Source organism: Ptychodera flava, chromosome 19 (assembly GCF_041260155.1).
Source record: "Ptychodera flava strain L36383 chromosome 19, AS_Pfla_20210202, whole genome shotgun sequence".
Classification (NCBI taxonomy): domain Eukaryota; kingdom Metazoa; phylum Hemichordata; class Enteropneusta; family Ptychoderidae; genus Ptychodera; species Ptychodera flava.
In genome coordinates, this window is record NC_091946.1 from 26281176 (window position 1) to 26306728 (window position 25553).

The 25553-nt window shown below is 38.5% G+C and overlaps 3 protein-coding genes across 3 annotated transcripts in view; all 3 read right to left on the reverse strand.

Annotated features, from left to right (window-relative positions):
- Positions 1-12088, reverse strand: part of LOC139119108 (uncharacterized) — a 32120-nt gene extending 20032 nt beyond the window's left edge. Inside the window, exon 1 of the mRNA XM_070682746.1 lies at positions 357-12088. Within this exon, the coding sequence (XP_070538847.1) occupies positions 357-12088 (11732 nt within the window). The remainder of the gene's footprint in view (positions 1-356) is intronic.
- Positions 12089-12117: 29 nt separating this feature from the next.
- LOC139118115 (vesicle-associated protein-like) lies at positions 12118-13470 on the reverse strand. The gene has a single exon (XM_070681408.1). It carries the CDS (start codon positions 13468-13470, stop codon positions 12118-12120), a length of 1353 nt encoding a protein of 450 aa, XP_070537509.1.
- A 374-nt stretch (positions 13471-13844) lies between these two features.
- Positions 13845-24547, reverse strand: LOC139119112 (vesicle-associated protein-like). Its single transcript, XM_070682753.1, has 2 exons — positions 24319-24547; positions 13845-15531 (listed from the first exon to the last, which is right to left on the reverse strand). Exon 2 carries the CDS (start codon positions 15387-15389, stop codon positions 13845-13847), a length of 1545 nt encoding a protein of 514 aa, XP_070538854.1. The 5' UTR covers positions 15390-15531; positions 24319-24547.
- Positions 24548-25553: the final 1006 nt, after the last annotated feature.

Genomic DNA, 25553 nt, shown 5'->3' on the forward strand with positions numbered 1-25553 from the left:
CACATTTTGCATGGTGTCCACAAATTTGTATGTGTTGGGCTAGTTGACAAAGACATTGGTAGCAATTATGATGTCAATATCAGCCTATTTGAGGAAACATGCTTCTGTACATGAGAATTTGCTAGTGACCCTGGGTTTATTCATATCAAAAATGAGTACTATTTTAGGGTCCATTGGAAAAAGTATGACGTCATCAGCTTTCTCCTTAAAAGTAAATGTTACCTGATATGCAACTTTATTGACTTATAAAATCAATTTCATGAAGGAAAATGCTGAATTGTGATGAATTTGAATAAATGTAACATGTTGTTGATCAACTGTATTTCCTAGGTTAAGATACGATGGAAAGTACTTACGTTTTGGCCCTAATTGGTATAAATGTTTTCAAAGAATCTCTGTATTTTCCCCCTTTATCTTTCTGAATAACAACATTCACATCATGGTCCAGAAGAGCATCTACATCAGTAGACTCATCATCACCTTCTCCTTGCAAGCCAAGTTGGCCTTTCTTCCTCAGCCAGACATCTCTGTCTTCAACATCTTTTATGTTAGCTTTTGCGGAGCCGCCACTAAGAAGGACATTTGAGTCTTGGTCATGGTTTATACCACCGGAAAAAGACAAATCCCCTTCCGCTGGTATACTTGCCTCTGTAGCTATCACTTTCACTTGCGGAATGTCTTCCTCTTGAACAACAGCACCATCAATTTCACCAGAAGGCATGTGCAGTGAAATTTCTCCATCTCCACCAACCCCATCCATACTGGCCCTCAGTTTATCCGCGTCAACATTTGCAGTCAGGTCACCAAACATTGATGGATCATTCATCGCATCACCGCCTGACATGTCAATTCCAAAACTGGCAGTGAGGTCACCATCACCAGGTAGTCTACCTCCATCCATTTCAAGATCAGCAACTCCACCAATGTTCATTGACGGGGCGGCTGCATTGACATCAAGGGCAGCAGTTTTTTGGAAACTTTCCTTTTCAATGCCAGCATCGATGCTGATGTCAGTATCACGTTGACTGAATTCCACCTTAGGAGTACTGACATCAAGGCCTCCTTCCATTGCGACGGATGGAAGTGAAACACCATCATGCCCATTATGTGACATGGACATGGTTCCACCACTAATGTTCATTCCAGCATCAACATCTAAGGATGGTGCAGATTTAACGTTGAAAGCAACATCCTTTTTAATTCCTTCGTGCTCTGCATCGATATCAATGCCCATGTTTATATCACGCTTCATGCCCTTTATTTCAACAGAGCCAGTATCAAACTTTCCTTTGCGTTTGCCGTAACTGATATCGTCATCATCTGCAGATAGCGATATGTCATACTTCTTTCCTTTCCCCAAACAAGATGTTAGGATTCTACTGCGTCCTTTTGGTTTTTTAACTTTCGCCTTTCCTTTCGGTAGCACAACTTCATGGTCTCCACCTAGTTCCAGATTGTCATTTCCGTCTATATTTATCTCGGCATCACCACCAATGTTCATTGATGGATCATCAATTTCAATGTCACCTTTTACACCACGGGTACTCATACCCAAATTTCCTCCCCTTAATTTTAGTTTCTTGTTAGGGTCATCATCATCGGTATCAGATGAGTCAGTCTTTCCTTTACAAATGCAGACTTTGAATATTCCCCCCTTTTTGCCACTCCCTTTTTCAAGTTCGATATCTTTGCCATGAATCTTCTTACTTCCCTTGATCTTCAATGATGGTAGGTTCACATCTACATCTCCAGCACTTCCTTCAATTCCAACCTTAGCACCAGTATCGATATCAAGGGATGCATCAGGTGCTGCAACATCCAAAGCGATGTCTTTTTCAACTTTTGGAGCATCTGTATCTATGTCCATGCCAACATCAATGTCACCACTGCCAGCTTTTCCCTTAGGCATATCTACATCCAAACCCTCTCCCTCCGACTTCAATTTCGCATCCAGATCTAAACTCCCTCCCTCCAATTCAAATTTCTTCTTCTGGTCGTCGTCTTCACCATCAGAAGACAAAGATGCTGAGCCAGACTTCTTTCCTTGGCAAATACATACTTTAAATAGACCACATTTTTGGCTACTTCCTTTCTCAAGTTGAAAACGTTTGCCATGGACCTTCTTACCACCTTTGACTTTGAGTGATGGAAGGTCAATATCAACATCTCCAGTGCCTTTACTTCCATCAATGTCAGCACCAGAGCCAATGTTCAGTGAAGCATCAGGTTTTGTGACATCGCCAGCACCAAAGCCAATATCAGTACCGGAGCCAATTTTCAGTGATGCATCAGGCTCGGCGATGTCACCACCATCAAGGTCAATGTCAGCACCAGTACCAATCTTCAGTGATGCATCAGGCTTTGAGACATCACCAGCGCCAAAGTCAATGTCAGCACCTGTGCCCATTTGAAGAGATGCATCCGGCCCTCTAACATCAAGAGAAGCATCTTTTTCAACTCTGGAGCCATCAGTATCTATATCCATTCCAACATCAATATCTCCTTTACCACCTCCTATTTTGGGGGTATCAACATCCAAACTCCCTCCTTTTAATTTAAACTTCATCTTTGTGTCATCCTCTTCACTATCTGATGATGCTGAATCCGTCTTTCCTTTACACATGCAAACTTTGAAAAGGCCACCCTTTTTGCCCCTTCCCATTCCAAGATCTAGATCTTTGCCATGGATCTTCTTACCACCTTTAACTTTGAGAGATGGTAGGTCAACATCCGCATCTCCAGTGCCCTTACTGCCATCAATGTCAATGTCAGCACCAGAGCCAATCTTCAGTGATGCATCAGGCTTTGTGATATCAACAGCACCAATGTCAATGTCAGCACCAGTGCCCATTTGAAGAGATGCATCCGGCCCTCTAACATCAAGAGAAGCATCTTTTTCAACTCTGGAGCCATCAGTATCTATATCCATTCCAACATCAATATCTCCTTTACCACCTCCTATTTTTGGAGTATCAACATCCAAATTCCCTCCCTTTAATTTAAACTTCATCTTTGTGTCATCCTCTTCACTATCTGATGATGCTGAATCCGTCTTTCCTTTACACATGCAAACTTTGAAAAGGCCACCCTTTTTGCCCCTTCCCATTCCAAGATCTAGATCTTTGCCATGGATCTTCTTACCACCTTTCCCTTTGAGCAATGGTAGGTCAACATCTACATCTCCAGTGCCTTTACTGCCATCAATGTCAATGTCGGCACCAGAGCCAATATTAAGTGATGCATCAGGCTCTGTGACATCAACAGAAACATCTTTTTCAACTCTGGGGCCATCGGTATCTATATCTATTCCAACATCAATATCTCCTTTACCACCTCCTACTTTGGGGGTATCAACATCCCAATTCCCTCCCTTTAATTTAAACTTCCTCTTTGTGTCATCGTCTTCACTATCTGATGATGCTGAATCTGTCTTTCCTTTACACATGCAAACTTTGAATAGGCCACCTTTTTTGCCACTTCCCATTTCAAGGTCAAGATCTTTGCCCTTGATCTTCTTACCACCTTTGACTTTGAGAGATGGTAGGTCAACATCTACATCTCCAGTGCCTTTACTTCCATCAAGGTCAATGTCAGCACCAGAACCAATCTTCAGTGATGCATCAGGCTTGTCAATGTCAGCATCAGCACCAATGTTAAGTGATCCTTCAGGCTCTGAGACATCAACAGCTAAATCTTTTTCAACTCTTTGGCCATCGGTATCTATGTTAATTCCAAAATCAACATCTCCTTTACCACCTCCTATTTTTGGGGTATCAACATCCAAATTCCCTCCCTTCAATTTAAACTTCATCTTTGTGTCATCATCTTCACTCTCTGATGATGCTGAATCTGTCTTTCCTTTACACATGCAAACTTTGAATAGGCCACCCTTTTTGCCCCTTCCCATTTCAAGGTCAATGTCTTTGCCCTGGATCTTCTTACCACCTTTCCCTTTGAGCAATGGCAGGTCAACATCTACATCTCCAGTGCCTTTACTGCCATCAAGGTCAATGTCAGCTCCGGAGCCAATCTTCAGTGATGCATCAGGCTCTGTGACATCAACAGCACCAATGTCAATGTCAGCACCAGCACCAATATTAAGTGATCCTTCAGGCTCTGCGACATCAACAGCTAAATCTTTTTCAACTCTTGGGCCATCGGTATCTATATTAATTCCAACATCAACATCTCCTTTACCACCTCCTACTTTGGGGGTATCAACATCCAAATTCCCTCCCTTCAATTTAAACTTCATCTTTGTGTCATCGTCTTCACTCTCTGAAGATGCCGAGTCTGTCTTTCCTTTACAGATGCAAACTTTGAATAGTCCACCTTTTTTACCGCTTCCCATTTCAAGGTCAAGATCTTTGCCATGAATCCTCTTACCACCTTTGACTTTGAGGGATGGTAGGTCAACATCTACATCTCCAGTGCCTTTACTACCATCAAGGTCAATGTCAGCACCAGAGCCAATCTTCAGTGATGCATCAGGCTTTGTGACATCAAGAGCACCAACGCCAAAGTCAGCACCAGTGCCTTTAAGTGATGCATCTGGCCCTCTAACATCAACAGCTACATCTCTTTCAACTATAGAGGCATCTGTGTCTACATCAAATCCAACATCAATATCTCCTTTACCACCTCCTATTTTTGGAGTATCAACATCCAAATTCCCTCCCTTTAATTTAAACTTCATCTTTGTGTCATCATCTTCACTATCTGATGATGCTGAATCCGTCTTTCCTTTACACATGCAAACTTTTAAGAGGCCACCCTTTTTGCCCCTTCCCATTTCAAGGTCAAGGTCTTTGCCATGGATCTTCTTACCACCTTTCCCTTTGAGCAATGGTAGGTTAACATCTACATCTCCGGTGCCTTTAATTCCATCAACATCAATATCAGCACCAGAGCCAATATTAAGCGATGCGTCAGGCTCTGTGACATCAACAGAAACATCTTTTTTCACTCTGGCGCCATCAGTATCTATATCTATCCCAACACCAATGTCTCCTTCACCACCTCCTACTTTTGGAGTGTCGATATCTAAATTTCCTCCCTTTAATTTTATTGTCCTCTCATCGTCACTATCTGATGAAGGTGCTGAATCAGTCTTTCCTTTACAGATGCAAACTTTGAATAGGCCACCTTTTTTGCCACTTCCCATTTCAAGGTCAAGATCTCTGCCCTTGATCTTCTTACCACCTTTAAATTTGACGGATGGTAGGTCAACATCTGGTGACTCACTTCCATTTATACCAATCTTAGCACCACCTTCTATACCAAGTGATGCATCAGGCACCTCAACACCAGGGCTTTGCTCAACATGCTGCTTTCCAGAGTCAAGGTCAAGTCCAAAATTTAGATCACCATCACCTCCTTTTACCTTTGGAGTGTCTACATCTAACTTCATTCCTTTCAGTTTGAATTTACTTTCACCATCATCATCTTCACTATCTGATCCTGAGTCCTCTCTCTTTCCCTTCTTCCCTCCAAATTTTATTCCAGGCATTTTGAGGCCAAATGAAGGTAATTTTGGCCCTTTCAATTTCAGTTTTCCCTTGCCATCATCATCATCTGATTCAGAGTCTGACTTGTCTCCTTTCTTCAAACCAAATTTCATGCCAGGCAGATCAATATTTCCATCTCCTTTGAGGTCAACTGATGGCACATCAACATCTTGTCCCAAACCTCCTTCTCCTGATAGTTTACCTCCACCAATGTCAAGATCCCCTCCTCCATCAATATCTAATGATGGAAATCCTGCTTTGACATCAACATCAACATCTTTTTCAATGTTCGGCTTTCCAGAATCGATGTCAAGTCCAAAATTTAGATCACCATCACCTCCTTTTACCTTTGGAGTGTCTACATCTAACTTCATTCCTTTCAGTTTCAGTTTCCTTTCATCATCATCACTTTCACTATCAGATCCTGAGTCTCCTTTCTTTCCCTTCTTCCCTCCAAACTTTATTCCTGGCATTTTGAGGCCAAATGAAGGCAACTTTGGTCCTTTGAATTTCAGTTTTCCCTTGCCATCATCATCATCATCTGATTCTGAGTCTGATCCGTCTCCTTTCTTCAATCCAAATTTCATGCTAGGCAAATCAATATTTCCATCTCCTTTGATGTCAACTGATGGCACATCAACATCATGGTCCAAACCTCCTTTTCCAGATAGTTTACCTCCATCAACATCAATGTCACCTCCCCCACCAATGTCTAATGACGGCAAACCTGTTTTGAGACCAACATCAACATCTTTATCAACGCTTGGCTTTCCAGAGTCAATGTCAAGTCCAAAATTTAGATCACCATCACCTCCTTTTATCTTTGGAGTGTCTACATCTAACTTTGGTCCTTTCAGTTTGAGTTTCCTTTCATCATCATCATCATCTTCACTATCAGATCCTGAGTCTCCTTTCTTTCCCTTCTTTCCTCCGAACTTGAGGCCAAACGAAGGCAACTTTGGCCCTTTGAATTTGAACTTCCCCCTGCCATCATCATCATCATCATCTGATTCAGAGTCTGACTTGTCTCCTTTCTTCAAACCAAATTTCATGCCAGGCAGATCAATATTTCCATCTCCTTTGAGGTCAACTGATGGCACATCAACATCATGTTCAACACCTCCTTTTCCTGATAGCTTACCTCCTCCAATGTCAAGATCCCCTCCTCCATCAATATCTAGTGATGGAAATCCTGCTTTGACATCAACATCAACATCTTTTTCAATGCTCGGCTTTCCAGGATCGATGTCAAGTCCAAAATTTAGATCACCATCACCTCCTTTTATCTTTGGAGTATCTACATCTAACTTCATTCCTTTCAGTTTCAGTTTCCTTTCATCATCACTTTCACTATCAGATCCTGAGTCTCCTTTCTTTCCCTTCTTCCCTCCGAACTTGAGGCCAAACGAAGGCAACTTTGGCCCTTTGAATTTGAATTTGCTCCTGCCTTCATTATCATCATCATCTGATTCAGAGTCTGACTTGTCTCCTTTCTTCAAACCAAATTTCATGCCAGGCAGATCAATATTTCCATCTCCTTTGAGGTCAACTGATGGCACATCAACATCTTGTTCCATACTTCCTTTTCCTGATAGTTTACCTCCACCAATGTCAAGATCCCCTCCTCCATCAATATCTAATGATGGAAATCCTGCTTTGACACCAACATCAACATCTTTTTCAATGTTCAGCTTTCCAGAATCGATGTCAAGTCCAAAATTTAGATCACCATCACCTCCTTTTACCTTTGGAGTGTCTACATCTAACTTCATTCCTTTCAGTTTCAGTTTCCTTTCATCATCATCACTTTCACTATCAGATCCTGAGTCTCCTTTCTTTCCCTTCTTCCCTCCAAACTTTATTCCTGGCATTTTGAGGCCAAACGAAGGCAACTTTGGCCCTTTGAATTTCAGTTTTCCCTTGCCATCATCATCATCTGATTCTGAGTCTGAGTTGTCTCCTTTCTTCAAACCAAATTTCATGCCAGGCAGATCAATTTTTCCATCTCCTTTGAGGTCAACTGATGGCACATCAACATCTTGTCCCACACCTCCTCCTGACAGTTTACCTCCATCAACATCAATGTCCCCTCCGCCACCAATGTTTAATGATGGCAAACCTGTTTTGAGACCAACATCACCGTCTTTTGCAATGGACTTATCTCCAGAGTCAATGTCAAGTCCCAAGTTTAGATCACCATCACCTCCTTTTACCTTTGGAGTGTCTACATCTAACTTCATTCCTTTCAGTTTGAGTTTCTTTTCATCATCATCTTCACTATCAGATCCTGAGTCCCCTGCTTTTCCCTTCTTCCCTCCAAATTTGAATTTAGGCATTTTGAGGCCAAAAGAAGGTAACTTAGGTCCTTTAAATTTCATTTTCCTCTTGCTTCCATCATCATCATCATCGGATTCTGAGTCTGACTTGTCTCCTTTCTTGTAACCAAATTTAATGCCAGGCAGATCAATATTTCCATCTCCTTTGAGATCACCTGATGGCATATCAACATCATGTCCCACACCTCCATGGACATTCATGTCAGGTCTTCCGCCAATATCCAATGATGGCATACCTGCTTTGAGATGAGCATCAACATCTTTTTCAGTGGACAAATCTCCGATGCCAAGTCCCAAGTTTAGATCACCATCTCCTCCTTTTATCTTTGGTGTGTCTACATCTAACTTCATTCCTTTCAGTTTCAGTTTCCTTTCATCATCATCATCTTCACTATCAGATCCTGAGTCTCCTTTCTTTCCCTTCTTCCCTCCAAACTTTATTCCTGGCATTTTGAATTTTCCACCTCCTTTAAGCCTAAAAGATGGTAACTTTGGTCCTTTGAATCTGTGTTTTTTCTTATGTCCATCTTCATCATCATCATCATCAGATTCTGATTCAGACTTGTCTCCTTTCTTCAAACCAAATTTCATTGCCGGCATGTCAATATTCCCATCTCCTTTAAGATCAATAGATGGTGCTTCAATGTCATGTTCTGTGCTTCCTATATCCAGTGATGGCAGACCTGCTTTGATATCAACATCAACATCTTTTCCAATGCTCTTGCCTCCAGAGTCAATATCAAGTCCAGCATTTAGGCTGCTATCACCTTTTATGTTTGGGGTGCCAACATCTGCCTTCATCCCCTCCAATTTAAGTTTCTGTGAATCTTCTTCATCTTCACTATCTGACTCGTGGTCTGCTCTTTTGCCCTTCTTGCCACCGAATTTAAATCCCGGCATTTTAAATTTTCCACCACCTTTCAACTTAAAGGACGGTAATTTTGGCCCTTTAAATTTTAGTTTCTTCTTGCCTTTAACTTCATCAAGTTCTGGGGAAGCTTTGTCTCCTTTCTTCAAACCAATATTCATACCTGGCACATCAATATTTCCATCTCCTGTTAGACCAACTGATGGCACATCAACATCATGTTCAACACCTCCTGCTCCTGAAAGTTTACCTCCATCAACACCGATGTCCGCACTTCCATCAATATCTAATGATGGCAAACCTGCTTTGAGATCAACATCACCCTCTTTCACAATGGACTTATCTCCAGAGTCAATGTCAAGTCCCAAGTTTAGATCACCATCACCTCCCTTTAGCTTTGGAGTGTCTACATCTATCTTTGGTCCTTTCAGTTTGAGTTTCTTGTCATCATCATCTTCACTATCAGATCCTGAGTCCCCTTTCTTTCCCTTCTTTCCTCCAAACTTGAGGCCAAATGAGGGCAACTTTGGTCCTTTCAATTTGAATTTCCTCTTGCCTCTATCATCATCATCATCAGAGTCTGAGTCTGATTTGTCTCCTTTCTTCAATCCAAATTTCATGCCTGGTAGGTCAATATTTCCATCTCCTTTTACGTCAACTGATGGCACATCAACATCACCTTCCAAGCCTCCTTTTCCTGACAGTTTACCTCCATCAACATCAATATCAGCACCTCCACCAATATCCAATGATGGTAGACCTGCCTTGATGTCAATGTCACCTTCTTTTTCAATGGACTTACCTCCAGAGTCAATGTCAAGTCCCAAGTTTAGATCACCATCACCACCCTTTAGCTTTGGAGTGTCTACATCTATCTTTGGTCCTTTCAGTTTGAGTTTCTTGTCATCATCATCTTCACTATCAGATCCTGAGTCCCCTTTCTTTCCCTTCTTTCCTCCAAACTTGAGGCCAAATGAGGGCAACTTTGGTCCTTTCAATTTAAATTTCCTCTTACCTCCATCATCGTCATCATCGGACTCTGAGTCTGACTTGTCTCCTTTCTTCAATCCAAATTTCATGCCTGGTAGGTCAATATTTCCATCTCCTTTTATGTCAACTGATGGCACATCAACATCACCTTCAAAACCTCGTTTTCCTGACAGTTTACCTCCATCAACATCAATATCAGCACCTCCACCAATATCCAATGATGGCAGACCTGCCTTGATGTCAATGTCACCTTCTTTTTCAATGGACTTATCTCCAGAGTCAATGTCAAGTCCCAAGTTTAGATCACCATCACCTCCCTTTAGCTTTGGAGTGTCTACATCTAACTTTGGTCCTTTCAGTTTGAGTTTCTTGTCATCATCATCTTCACTATCAGATCCTGAGTCCCCTTTCTTTCCCTTCTTTCCTCCAAACTTGAGGCCAAATGAGGGCAACTTTGGTCCTTTCAATTTAAATTTCCTCTTACCTCCATCATCGTCATCATCGGACTCTGAGTCTGACTTGTCTCCTTTCTTCAATCCAAATTTCATGCCTGGTAGGTCGATATTTCCATCTCCTTTTACGTCAACTGATGGCACATCAACATCACCTTCCAAACCTCCTTTTCCTGACAGATTACCTCCATCAACATCAATGTCAGCACCTCCACCAATATCCACTGATGGCAGACCTGCCTTGATGTCAATGTCACCTTCTTTTTCAATGGACTTATCTCCAGAGTCAATGTCAAGTCCCAAGTTTAGATCACCATCACCTCCCTTTAGCTTTGGAGTGTCTACATCTAACTTTGGTCCTTTCAGTTTGAGTTTCTTGTCATCATCATCTTCACTATCAGATCCTGCATCTTTTTTCTTTCCCTTCTTTCCTCCAAACTTGAGGCCAAATGAAGGCAACTTTGGTCCTTTCAATTTGAATTTACTCTTACCTCCATCATCATCATCATCAGACTCTGAGTCTGACTTGTCTCCTTTCTTCAATCCAAATTTCATGCCTGGTAGGTCGATATTTCCATCTCCTTTTACATCAACTGATGGCACATCAACATCACCTACCAAGCCTCCTTTTCCTGACAGTTTACCTCCATCAACATCAATATCAGCACCTCCACCAATATCCAATGATGGCAGACCTGCCTTGATGTCAATGTCACCTTCTTTTTCAATGGACTTATCTCCAGAGTCAATGTCAAGTCCCAAGTTTAGATCACCATCACCTCCCTTTAGCTTTGGAGTGTCTACATCTAACTTTGGTCCTTTCAGTTTGAGTTTCTTGTCATCATCATCTTCACTATCAGATCCTGAGTCCCCTTTCTTTCCCTTCTTTCCTCCAAACTTGAGGCCAAATGAGGGCAACTTTGGTCCTTTCAACTTGAATTTACTCTTGCCTCCATCATCATCGTCATCAGACTCTGAGTCTGACTTGTCTCCTTTCTTCAATCCAAATTTCATGCCTGGTAGGTCGATATTTCCATCTCCTTTTACATCAACTGATGGCACATCAACATCACCTTCCAAACCTCCTTTTCCTGACAGTTTACCTCCATCAACATCAATATCAGCACCTCCACCAATATCCACTGATGGTAGACCTGCCTTGATGTCAATGTCACCTTCTTTTTCAATGGACTTATCTCCAGAGTCAATGTCAAGTCCCAAGTTTAGATCACCATCACCTCCCTTTAGCTTTAGAGTGTCTACATCTAACTTTGGTCCTTTCAGTTTGAGTTTCTTGTCATCATCATCTTCACTATCAGATCCTGAGTCCCCTTTCTTTCCCTTCTTTCCTCCAAACTTGAGGCCAAATGAGGGCAACTTTGGTCCTTTCAACTTGAATTTACTCTTGCCTCCATCATCATCGTCATCGGACTCTGAGTCTGACTTGTCTCCTTTCTTCAATCCAAATTTCATGCCTGGTAGGTCGATATTTCCATCTCCTTTTACGTCAACTGATGGCACATCAACATCACCTTGCAAACCTCCTTTTCCTGACAGTTTACCTCCATCAACATCAATGTCAGCACCTCCACCAATATCCACTGATGGCAGACCTGCCTTGATGTCAATTTCACCTTCTTTTTCAATGGACTTATCTCCAGAGTCAATGTCAAGTCCCAAGTTTAGATCACCATCACCTCCCTTTAGCTTTGGAGTGTCTACATCTAACTTTGGTCCTTTCAGTTTGAGTTTCTTGTCATCATCATCTTCACTATCAGATCCTGCATCTTTTTTCTTTCCCTTCTTTCCTCCAAACTTGAGGCCAAATGAAGGCAACTTTGGTCCTTTCAATTTGAATTTCCTCTTACCGCCATCATCATCGTCATCATCGGACTCTGAGTCTGATTTGTCTCCTTTCTTCAATCCAAATTTCATGCCTGGTAGGTCGATATTTCCATCTCCTTTTACGTCAACTGATGGCACATCAACATCAACATCACTTCCAAACCTCCTTTTCCTGACAGATTACCTCCATCAACATCAATGTCAGCACCTCCACCAATATCCACTGATGGCAGACCTGCCTTGATGTCAATGTCACCTTCTTTTTGAATGGACTTATCTCCAGAGTCAATGTCAAGTCCCAAGTTTAGATCACCATCACCTCCCTTTAGCTTTGGAGTGTCTACATCTAACTTTGATCCTTTCAGTTTGAGTTTCTTGTCATCATCATCTTCACTATCAGATCCTGCATCTTTTTTCTTTCCCTTCTTACCTCCAAACTTGAGGCCAAATGAAGGCAACTTTGGTCCTTTCAATTTGAATTTCCTCTTACCTCCATCATCGTCATCATCGGACTCTGAGTCTGACTTGTCTCCTTTCTTCAATCCAAATTTCATGCCTGGTAGGTCAATATTTCCATCTCCTTTTACATCAACTGATGGCACATCAACATCACCTTCCAAACCTCCTTTTCCTGACAGTTTACCTCCATCAACATCAATATCAGCACCTCCACCAATATCCACTGATGGTAGACCTGCCTTGATGTCAATGTCACCTTCTTTTTCAATGGACTTATCTCCAGAGTCAATGTCAAGTCCCGAGTTTAGATCACCATCACCTCCCTTTAGCTTTGGAGTGTCAACATCTAACTTTGGTCCTTTCAGTTTGAGTTTCTTGTCATCATCATCTTCACTATCAGATCCTGAGTCCCCTTTCTTTCCCTTCTTTCCTCCGAACTTGAGGCCAAATGAGGGCAACTTTGGTCCTTTCAACTTGAATTTACTCTTGCCTCCATCATCATCGTCATCGGACTCTGAGTCTGACTTGTCTCCTTTCTTCAATCCAAATTTCATGCCTGGTAGGTCGATATTTCCATCTCCTTTTACATCAACTGATGGCACATCAACATCACCTTCCAAACCTCCTTTTCCTGACAGATTACCTCCATCAACATCAATGACAGCACCTCCACCAATATCCACTGATGGCAGACCTGCCTTGATGTCAATGTCACCTTCTTTTTTAATTGACTTATCTCCAGAGTCAATGTCAAGTCCCAAGTTTAGATCACCATCACCTCCCTTTAGCTTTGGAGTGTCTACATCTAACTTTGGTCCTTTCAGTTTGAGTTTCTTGTCATCATCATCTTCACTATCAGATCCTGCATCTTTTTTCTTTCCCTTCTTTCCACCAAACGTGAGGCCAAATGAAGGCAACTTTGGTCCTTTCAATTTGAATTTCCTCTTACCTCCATCATCGTCATCATCGGACTCTGAGTCTGACTTGTCTCCTTTCTTCAATCCAAATTTCATGCCTGGTAGGTCGATATTTCCATCTCCTTTTACGTCAACTGATGACACATCAACATCACCTTCCAAACCTCCTTTTCCTGACAGTTTACCTCCATCAACATCAATATCAGCACCTCCACCAATATCCACTGATGGTAGACCTGCCTTGATGTCAATGTCACCTTCTTTTTCAATGGACTTATCTCCAGAGTCAATGTCAAGTCCCAAGTTTAGATCACCATCACCTCCCTTTAGCTTTGGAGTGTCTACATCTAACTTTGGTCCTTTCAGTTTGAGTTTCTTGTCATCATCATCTTCACTATCAGATCCTGAGTCCCCTTTCTTTCCCTTCTTTCCTCCAAACTTGAGGCCAAATGAGGGCAACTTTGGTCCTTTCACTTGAATTTACTCTTGCCTCCATTATCATCGTCATCGGACTCTGAGTCTGACTTATCTCCTTTCTTCAATCCAAATTTCATGCCTGGTAGGTCGATATTTCCATCTCCTTTTACGTCAACTGATGGCACATCAACATCACCTTCCAAACCTCCTTTTCCTGACAGTTTACCTCCATCAACATCAATATCAGCACCTCCACCAATATCCACTGATGGCAGACCTGCCTTGATGTCAATGTCACCTTCTTTTTCAATGGACTTATCTCCAGAGTCAATGTCAAGTCCCAAGTTTAGATCACCATCACCTCCCTTTAGCTTTGGAGTGTCTACATCTAACTTTGGTCCTTTCAGTTTGAGTTTCTTGTCATCATCATCTTCACTATCAGATCCTGCATCTTTTTTCTTTCCCTTCTTTCCTCCAAACTTGAGGCCAAATGAAGGCAACTTTGGTCCTTTCAATTTGAATTTCCTCTTACCGCCATCATCATCGTCATCATCGGACTCTGAGTCTGATTTGTCTCCTTTCTTCAATCCAAATTTCATGCCTGGTAGGTCGATATTTCCATCTCCTTTTACGTCAACTGATGGCACATCAACATCACCTTGCAAACCTCCTTTTCCTGACAGTCTACCTCCATCAACATCAATATCAGCACCTCCACCAATATCCACTGATGGAAGACCTGCCTTGATGTCAATGTCACCCTCTTTTTTAATGGACTTGTCTCCAGAGTCAATGTCAAGTCCCAAGTTTAGATCACCAGGAAGATAGGTATTTCCGTCTCCCTTGAGGTCAACTGATGGTAATTTAACATCATCTTCCACACCTCCTTCTCCTGATACTCTACCTCCATCAACATCAATGTCAGCTCTCCCACCAACATCTAGTGATGCTATACCTGCTTTGGCACCAACATCAACATCTTTCTCAAGGGACGTATCTCCTGTTTCAATATCAAGTCCCACATTTAGATCACCATCACCTCCCTTTACCTTTGGAGTGTCTACATCCACTTTCAATCCTTCAAGTTTGAGTTTGCTTTCACCATTATCATCTTCACTATCAGATCCTGAGTCTTCTTTCTTTTCTTTCTTCCCACCAAAGTTTATTCCAAATGATGGCAACTTTATGCCAAATGATTTTGATTTCTTTTTGTCGTCATCACTGTCTTTTTCATCACTGTCAACATCATCTTTGACATCTTCAACACTTTTTTGTTTATCTTCATCAATATTGATCTTCCCACTGCCACCAATATCTATTGATGGCATACCTACTTTGACATCAACTTCAACCTCTTTTTCAGTTTCTTTATCTCCAGAGTCGATATCAACTCCTAAATTTACATCAGAATCATTTTCTATATCCTTTTGAGAGTCTACAGCAAGCTTCAGTTTCTTTTCATCATCTTCATCACTATCACTCTCAGATCCAGAATCTTTTCGTCCAAATCCAAATGATGGTAACTTAAATCCAAATAATGTTGTTGGTTTTTCATTTTCATCACTGTCGTGATTGTCATCCACTTCTTTGTCCCCCATCTTGTCAGAGGAGTCTTTGCTATCCTATGCAACTTCCTCGAAGTAATTGCTGCTCTCTCTTCCGGTATCAGCTGTGTCTTCTACCTGTTCTTCTTTAGTTGCCGTGGTTACATTTGAATCACATGACACAAGTCATTTCCCTCTGAAAGTTGTTGAAAAGAATAAATGTCAAAACTGTGTTAAATTCTTCAAATTGATATGTTGAAGTTTGTAAATATTTTTATTTGATGGCTGTGAAAAAAATAATTCGTTAATCAATTACTTTCTGTTAAGGGTGCAAGTGCTGTGTTTTCTTGTGCTGATGGCAATAGAGTGCATCATACAACATATGTATCTTTTCATAGTTGCAACTAGGAAAATAATCGTCAGACCCTCCTTAGTGGTGTCAATTGCATATATCATGTTTTGTTGTGTTCTCATATGCGTTCTCATGTACATTTGAAACAAATATTTCAATAATTCTTGCATGATAGTAATGCCCATGACAAAAGATTGAAGTGCCTGCGAACTTTTTAAGTTGCAGTCTGGCCAAGTATCATACCTCATTACTTTCTATTAAAGGCACAAGCTCTTTCCTTTCAGTATTTTTGACAATTTTAGTTCGAAACAAGAAGTAATTTATGTTACTGTACTTATCAAATGTTGTATAACGACCAATCACTCTACTCCAGTGGTAAAAGGGAGCAGTGAATATACGCACACATATTTTCATTGATACAAGCAAGAATATGGTTGTCAGAAGTTGACCCACCTTTCTAAGTAGCATTAATTACATACACTGTGTTTTTTGCCATGTTCACTTGCGCAAATGTAACGACACTGATTCTTTGTTTCTTACATTATATTAGTGCCCATGAGGAAAAACTAAACAGCGAACTTTTGAAGTTGAGGTCTGACCCAGTATCATTAAGCATCTGACCAATTAAACACATCACATGGCAGTGTACAATGCTCTGCAAAAATATTGCATATTTTGGTAGATCACCCTTAAAACGTTTTGTCTAACAATGTAGCTAATTACTTGTGAATGTCACAAGGTTTATGTGATACTGATGGCGGAGGCAAGAAGGTACCGTTAAGAAGTGAAAAACCATATGAATACCTGTGAGGACAATGAAATGAATTCAAGGATGCTACCAGTGACATGTGTGTAGACTTGAAGAAGACAAAGACAAAAAATATCGTCAAGGACAGTGTGCTCATATTTGAATTGGTCCATCACGAAATATTTAAATAAACCAGAAAAACAAGAATGACAAAAGTATATAAAGTCTGAAACTTTAGGTACTGGATGTCAACTTTAGGAACAGGCTTAGCAGAGGGATGATTCACCACAGTCATTCATGGTTCCAGCAGGTCTGCCAATATGAATCAGCTCATGAACAATGACCGGAAATGACTAAAGGTAAGTGGAGTAGGCTGTTTCAGTCACTGCCACCCCTCCTACACATAATAAGTACACTGCATACAAATAGGTTAAAGGTCATAGAAGCTCAGACTCAGATGTATAGGCTGTTTCAGTTAATACCACAACTCCCACACATTTGCAGGATTTCCCCCTTTCTCTTACCTCATTTGCATATTTTTGACACTGACATGTTCATTTGAACAACGTCACATCTCAACCCCTGGGTCTAACCTGTACACCAAATACTAAGATGGTAGGTGCGGCTGTTTTTGAGCTTTTGCATCGGATGGACATACATCCGCACATATATACATACATACATACACACATACAGATGCCACCGTCTCACCATATAACCTCTTTTTGGTATTTATAGACATACCAAATATGAGCTAAAAAGGCAAAGACAACTTCAAATTTCTGCACCAGACAACAAGAGAACAGGAGTCTTGGAAAAAATTCACCAGCGTGTGGTGAGGTACCCAAGTGCACTTTACAAGGGATTTAACAAATTTGAAAAAGTCAAATATTTCTAACTGAACTCTGCTTATGACACTTCTATTTGAACTTACAGCTGACGTGCACATGGTGGTGGAGATATAGCTGACTTTGAAAATGACACTGGTAAAGAAACATCTATTATTGACCCTGATTTAGCAGTCGATACTGAAGTCATGAATATTTCTGATTTGCAGCAATGTCCACACCAATTAGATGATGCCAAGACAAAAGAAACTTGCACTTTCACTACATGCAACACTGGAATCAACACCAATGAACAAATAACATCACTGTAGACAGTAATGTTGTTACAGAACATTCTAGCTGTTACAGAAAACAACAAACCACTTCGACTATAGTTTTAAATTACTAGAAGAATATACCTGGTTGATACTGTCAATAAGGGTAGTATACATATTTCTCCAGGGATGGGTGCAGCTCAATAGGCCTTACAATGCTTTCTAATAAGATTATAATCTCATCAAATACTCAAAAGTCCGCAATTTGTCACATCTGTCAGATCATCGCCCAATAATGTTGTCATTAGTTCTTATGAGACCAATGTTTGGATAATTCTAAACAGACATACCACACAACTTTTATTCTCTACCTGTTACAAATACTTGCGATAATTATGAAAAAGCCTATTTTAAATTAAATTTACAAATGATCTGAAAGTCAGAAATACCTTCCTGTCTTTCAAATTTTTAAGATACTCCAGATAAGGCCATGTTAGATTTTGAATCATTCTACTAAACTCAGTTGATAGACGTGCAAGAAAATAACATCTTAACAAAATTTTGAAAAGGCCTCAACATACAAGCTGATTCTATCAAAATTGTTTTGCATTGAGGCAAGGATTAAATGAATTAAAAAATAAAATAAATTTTCTATTAAAGAATTGAGTAAATTTGCAAAATTAACCACTGACTTCCGAAATATTCCTAGAGTACGATATTTCCCTTTAAAAAAACTATAAAATCCTTAATAAAAGAAAGAAGACTTCATGAGGACACCCTTCTCAATTTGGGGAAAAAAATTTAAAAGACATAAATAAGGATTACTCCGTTCAACTTCTGACCATTCTTTTTCATCTGAAAAATGAATAGAGTACTCTAAAACATTTTCAATCAAGACCCAGGAAATGAACTTAGGAAGTGCAGGAACAACTATCATTTACTTATCTTAATGTCCATGTTATCTCTCTTGGAAAAACTGATAAGAAAATTCCCTAGATTTACCAAAACTTGAAATTAAAAATGGCCATCATCGCTTAGTTAACCATGGATGAAAATAAAATTTCAATTAACAAAACACTTAGAGAAACTGAATCTCTTTTTTGAACCAAGAGCTTTAAAATGAACTCCCACAAGTGTTAGATCAGAAAAGAATTATACAAGTAACAAGTTTCAGAGTTTGTCCCAAATATCTGTCCCCTCGGCACATTCTACCTTAAGGTGGCACTGCACAAAACACAGCATATTTTGCTCAAATCATCTTTTTGCAAAACTTCATTCAGTTTTAAGTACTTTGTTAAGTAGTTTATTAACCCAGGATTAAAATATTGGTTGGGTTCACCTTTTAGCTTGTAAAGCAGTCATAAGTTGCGTGATGAAGAAGTGTTAATTTATGCAAATCACGAGATTTCCTGGCTTATCTTTTCTCCCAATTAGTCAAGATTTGGCTGGGTCAAATTTTCTAAAATTTTCACATTATCTTCTGTAAATATTATTTTATAAAGCAAGTTTTTTGTTTTGCATTAAAGTTCTTACATTTTAAATGAGAGACATTTTAATTTTGCTTATCAGGATTTCAATCACTTTTTTGTGTCAGTCTTTAACCCCTACCATTTTAAAATGAAGATAGATAATTGCAAAATAAACTAGTCATTTTTAGCTCACGTGTTCACACATGTGAGCTTATGTCGCAGCGATGTCTGTCTGTCTGTGTGCTCGATATCACAAGAACGGCTCATCAGCTCAGAATCAAATCAGGTACATAGATTCAGTTTGCAAATGGCAAGAACTGATTAGTTTTTGGTGGGTGTGGCTTGCTTACTTTTTGCTCATTTGCATAATTAATGATTTTAGAAAAAACAGATATACGTTGAGAACGACAGCACACAATTTGATGAGAATTGTTACAAATGTAGATCACACCAAAATACATCGATATTACGGGGTGACATGAAAGATAATGGCTAATTTGCATATTTAATGAACTTTCCTAATTAGGAAAATATATCTGAATCAGGATCAAAATTGACGAAACTTGGTATGTATATTGATGATAACTATGATATAAGAATTTTTACTTCATCAAATTCCCAATTTGTATATTTAATGAACTTTTGAAATAAGGGAAATATATTTGATTGGACTTGACCAAATTGATGAAACTTGCTATGTACATTAAAGATAGTATGATATAACATTGTTGAAAGTCATTAAGCATTTTCACTTCAGCCAATTCCTTATTTGCATATTTAATAAACTTTCCTAATTAGATATGTATATATCTGAATTGACTTGACCAAAGTTTATGAAACTTGCTATGTACAATGAAGATACTATAAAACAACATTATCGAAAGTCATTAAGCTTTTTTACTTCTGCCAATTCCAAATTTGCATATTTAATGACCTTATCTAATTAGGGATATTTATCTTTATTGACAAGACCAAATTTGACAAAACTTATTATGTACACGAAAGATACTATGATACAACATTATTGCATTTTACTCCAGCCAATTCCTAATTTTTCCTAATAAGGGATATTTATCTGTATTGACTCGACCAAAGATGACAAAACTTGCTATGTATATTAAAGATACTATGATACAACATTATTGACAGTCAATAAACATTTTTCCGTCAGCCAATTCCCAATTTGCATATTTAATGAACGTTCCTAATTGGGGATATATATACTGGGATTTACTTGATCAAAGTTGGCAAAACATGCTATATACATTGATGAAACCAGGCTAAAACAATATTGAAAGTCATTTCGCATTTTTATATCAATTAATTTATTATTTGCATATCTAATGGGCTTTCAAAGTTTGGCATATATAGCTTTAAGGACTTGATCAAAGGCAATTACACTTGCTATATAAAGTGGTGATACAATGACAGCAGTCAAAGAAATTTAGTATTTTTATTTCAGCTAATTACATATTTGTATACTTAATGACCTTTAGAATTAATCTGTGGTGCATATTGTTCATTATGTTGATCATATAACTTTAAGTGAAGTTGCAAACATATGACAAAAGTTGAAATTTACACACAACTGCAATATATAATGAAACACGTGAGCATTTTCAGTTCATATCTGGTTTCTAAAAGTATTCTTGTTTAAAGTGAAATATTTTAATAATATCAGAAAATAGTATCAAGTTTTTGACTTGAATTAATTTTTATCATTAATACAAAATTACGCTTTGCTACCAAAATATATACCCCTTGATCCTTCTGGTAAATAATTGCTACTCTGCTCTTTGAAAATATATAATATGAAGGGGTTTCCTTATCGTCTTTGATGAGAAATATTCATTGGAAAAAACAATGCATTGGTAAAGTGCAGAACCACCTTTATTGGAGGATACCTCACTGAAATGATAACAAAGTTGACACAGAAAAGCTTACACATTAGAGTAAGAGCATCAATGGAAACTTTGTTATGTATTGAAAAAGGGACAATTTGAACAGAAGTTTTGAGGAAGTCTTTCACACTATCATTTAAACATGTATACAAGCGTCAATCTGGCAGATTACATTTATCAACAAACAAACACTATCAACATTGTAAGATTGTAAAACAATTCTGGAAGTAGTTGAATACACATAGGATACCTTATACACACAAACACACACACACACACACACACATTTAAACTAAAGCATGCATACAATGGTCATACTGCAGTTTAAGAATATCAAAAGTAAAGAAACATGGAAAAGCACGGAGATCTAGGCAGCAAGTCTCACATCTGATGACAATGATATGTCTCTTGGTGTGGTAGACTTGTTTGGCATGGCAATAGCGCTTCAAATTATACCTGGCTGTTACATAAGCAGTGCCTGTGCAGCCCATTGGTGTGTATAACATGAATGCTAACCAATTGGCTTCTACAATTGACCTCAATCAGAATTCGCTGACATCAGTAAATGGACAATACCCCAATTCACTGTGGGCAGTGAATCGTTATGTAACACAGCCTAGCATTTAAACCAGTGAAAAGTTCAAGTAACTTCCTTCCACAGTAGCTGCAATTCACCTTGATTAACTCAAAGATATAAAATCTGTTCAGGGATGATATATGATACTCAGTTGCTTCAAAGAATCACACCAGATATCGACAGTTGAGGTGATTCATGCTGTAAAAACCGAAAGTTTCTTAACACATTTTTTGAACTTTCCTCAGAAACTCCCGACCATTTCCAGGACACAAATCACAGACTGCCCTGCGAGTTTTGAAAATCAGAATACACTAACATTTATTATTGTAAATCAAATTGTTCAGTACATCCAAAGTTAACTCTATGTAGAAAGAATTAAAGCTTTCACTTCACAAACACAAAACATGGTAAAATCGCTACGATTTTGCTCCCCAGGCGTAAATATCAGTCCTTACAAGCACACGACATGAAACGCATTTAAAATTTGAGAATCTGAACTTTTTTTCTAAGGCATGTTCCTCCTCAAGACCATTATCACTTGTAAAACCATTCACTAACATAGAAATTAAACTTTAAGTGAAAGCATTTTCTGTAATTGTTATGGTTTCCTATATCAGATGTAAGTTTGTAATTTCAATTTAAGAAATGATAAGAAATTTGTTGCATCTATTATATATCCATCAGCTTCAGAGATTTCTTCTGTAAGGAAACAGGGCAGTATCAGGAAGGTTCCCAAAATATGAAATAATGTCACAGATATTTATGAATGAAATATCCAATAGCCATTTGGAACAAGAAAACTGAACAACTGCTGAACAGCAACTTAGGGTAAAAGTTAAAAACAGGAAAACCACTCATTCTGAGTGATTTCATTTGTGATTATAAGGGTTAGGCCGATGCACTCTGTGCGAAAGCTTAATGCAATTTTATTGCTAGCATAAAAGTTAACCCTTTGAGTGCTGTAATATTCCCGCTAAAATTTTAGTGCAACATTTCTCCAATTTATATGAATTTTTCTGTAAATTTTGTGATAATTTTGGACCAATGGCCATCACATTTCATTGGCTACAGTTTCTTATCAAAATTTTGGAAAAAATCTGAAAAAAAATTGTCTGGGGTACATTTTGTACAAGCGGCAAAAATTGACTTTGGCACTAAAAGGGTAAAACTAGGTTGAAATTTAATTGAACATGGTTGATAAACTACCCAAACAGCTTTAAAGGCAAAACTTACTTTAAGAGTATGATGAAAAAGTTGAACATGCTAAATGTGAATAAATTAAATATCAATTTCTGGCCATTATAAAGCCAAACACAGAGTCATTTCTTGTCTGCATTGATATTACTTGAAAGGTTTTGCGTCGACCGAGTTTTCCAGTTTCCATGTAGCAGAGAGTGACGATGCAGAAAATCATGTATTAAAGTTGCAAGATATTGTGCTTTATACAAACTATAACCCTTCTCACAGCATTCAAGTAATCAGAATTTGATACGACTTGTGAAAATAAAGTATTATACTAGGCTTAAAAAAGCTGATAGACTGATCAAAACTTAAAGGCAAAAATCCAACATTTAAAATTTGCAATGTTGCCAGATTTATCAGAAATAAGCCATTCCACCAGAAATACCTCTTTTGCCTAATTTAATGTAAAAAAAACTAGCAGTTCAAACCTATTGGAAAAAGTTTTGCGTCTGATTTGTTACTTCAAGAATGTGTATTTTTCACAATTACAGCTGAAAGGAATTCTGGGACTCCTCACTTTATGAACTAAATAACAGGACTAGCACAATCATGGTAAACCTTGATTATACAAAAAAAGGGCTAAAACACTTGTGCTAAGAAGTTGATCAGCATGGGCGAGGTCAATAAAAAAATCAAAGCATGGTTTTGTTTTACACAATGGTATGGTATGTGGCTGCAAGCCTCTCTTCCAATCATATTGGCCACATGTACAGAAATTCCAATACTCCGTAATGAATGCCGGAAGAACGCAGTTTTTCATTTCAGACAAATGGTGAAGTGCACAGTGGAGTAAATCTTAAGCAGAATGTCAAACTTTATCACTTGTTTCTGCACAAGCTGTTGAAAAAACCCTCAGTGCAACTGTAACTATTCACCAGCCAATGACCATGCAGTGACATCCATCTTACAAATTCATTCATGTATTCATTACCTGTAGGCTACAGAAAGTCAGAAAAAGCTATCAAAATCAGCTTCTTTTTCCTTTCATACTGCATATCCACTTTCTGATTGTGTTACATTCCAAAACTAGTTTGATTATTTTGCCTGAGATATTAAGCTGAACTGATTTTATCAATTTTGACGAAGTTAAACAGGAAAATTAGCCATTCTAAATTTGCTGACCGAGGAATGGGGTGTGTCCGCAATTCACTGACGCTGGGTTAAAGAGCCCTTGATGGGCATGGCATTATAGTTTCTTACAACCGCATCTAAAATCCTCTCAGAAAGCGGAGTATTTGTCACATTGCAAGCAAAACATTTTAGAACTGGATTTAGGCAGTTCTAGGGATACAATATGCAAGCGTTCAGCAAACACAGAGCAATTTAATATGTACTTCAAAAAGGTATGCACACTGCAGAAGTCCGCCTCTTTAAATATTCAGAACCTGACAATTTTCAGTGAACTTTATATCTCTTTTTTTCACTTTTTCTAGTTTTTGTATGAAACACAAAGACATAGACACACTTAGAAATGCTAAAACACACACTCAGACTAGACTCAAAGTGCACACTCGTAGCGTCTACACTTTATGCAGTTTGTGATACCCTAAACTGTACAGTAAAAAAAAAAAGTTTTGTTGTAGAGTTTTTACCTTGAAAAGGAACTGCTTGCCGAAGCCACAGATAAATCCAGCTGAGGAAACTTAATCCGAACTGCAATATCCAGGCATATGCAGAAATCACATAAAAGCCACAGTCCAAAGAAAGTTGTGTACTGCAAAATTCACTGACAAAAATGCAGCACTGATAACAATGTTATGGATTGTCCGATGGAGGCATAGCACTGTTAGCTGTATACTTTTCACTGTGGCTAAATAGTTTAAACTCTTATGTAATCCACCTGTAGGGGCCAGTGCCAATTAATACAGTTAATACATAATAATGAAGCCAAGGCGTGCACATTGCTATGAATGGATGCTTCCAAGTTTTCCTTTTATTGTTAGTAGCCAGCACGTCATTTTCATTCCAGAGGGGGTAGCTCTACTTATAAATATATAGCCCTGCCCAATTTTGTAACAAATCTAACATTCCATGAATTCGTTTGCTTTTAAATCGCAATGCTATTATACAAGTATGGAAATTGATAAAATAGTTGAGTTAAAGATCATTGTAGGAGAGTGTGTTGTCTTGACCTTTCAGGATGCATGCTAGGTATTCATTAACAATGTCAAGGAAAAAGTATTCATCCAGAAAAAAAGAGCTAAAAAGATTCAATGTTTTGGAGACCACAGTGAAAGCTGGTGAAAGGTAGCATGAAAATTTTTCCATGACCAAATTTTGACTTCTTTATGAAACGGAAATTACCTCTGAGCAGGAAAACTATTATTGGTGGGTGGAAGTTCTCATGGAAGTACTTCTAATGTATGTGTTGGCTGGACTTTTCAATATGGACCTGCAGTGATCTATAAAGAAATTGCCCTGCCGCTCAGAGATACAAATCAAATTTGCTCAGAGCATGGCAAAAAAGTATTTACTGTATCAACAGACACTAACACAGACATATATATATATATATATATATATATATATATATATATATATATATATATATATATATATTCTGAAGCAGCAGCAAGTTTTCCAACCACCTCCAAGTTTGCAAATTTCTTAGATATGTTATATGAAATAATATTTGTATTAGATAAAAGACCAATCATATTTTTAAAACACAAACTTTACAGCACAAACGGAAAGGATGACTTTTCAGTTCAAGTTTGTAATATATGATAACCAATATAATTTACTTTTCATGCTAAGATGCCAGCCACTAAGGAAGTATATATAATAAATGGATATAACAATGAATATATTTTATATATATAATATT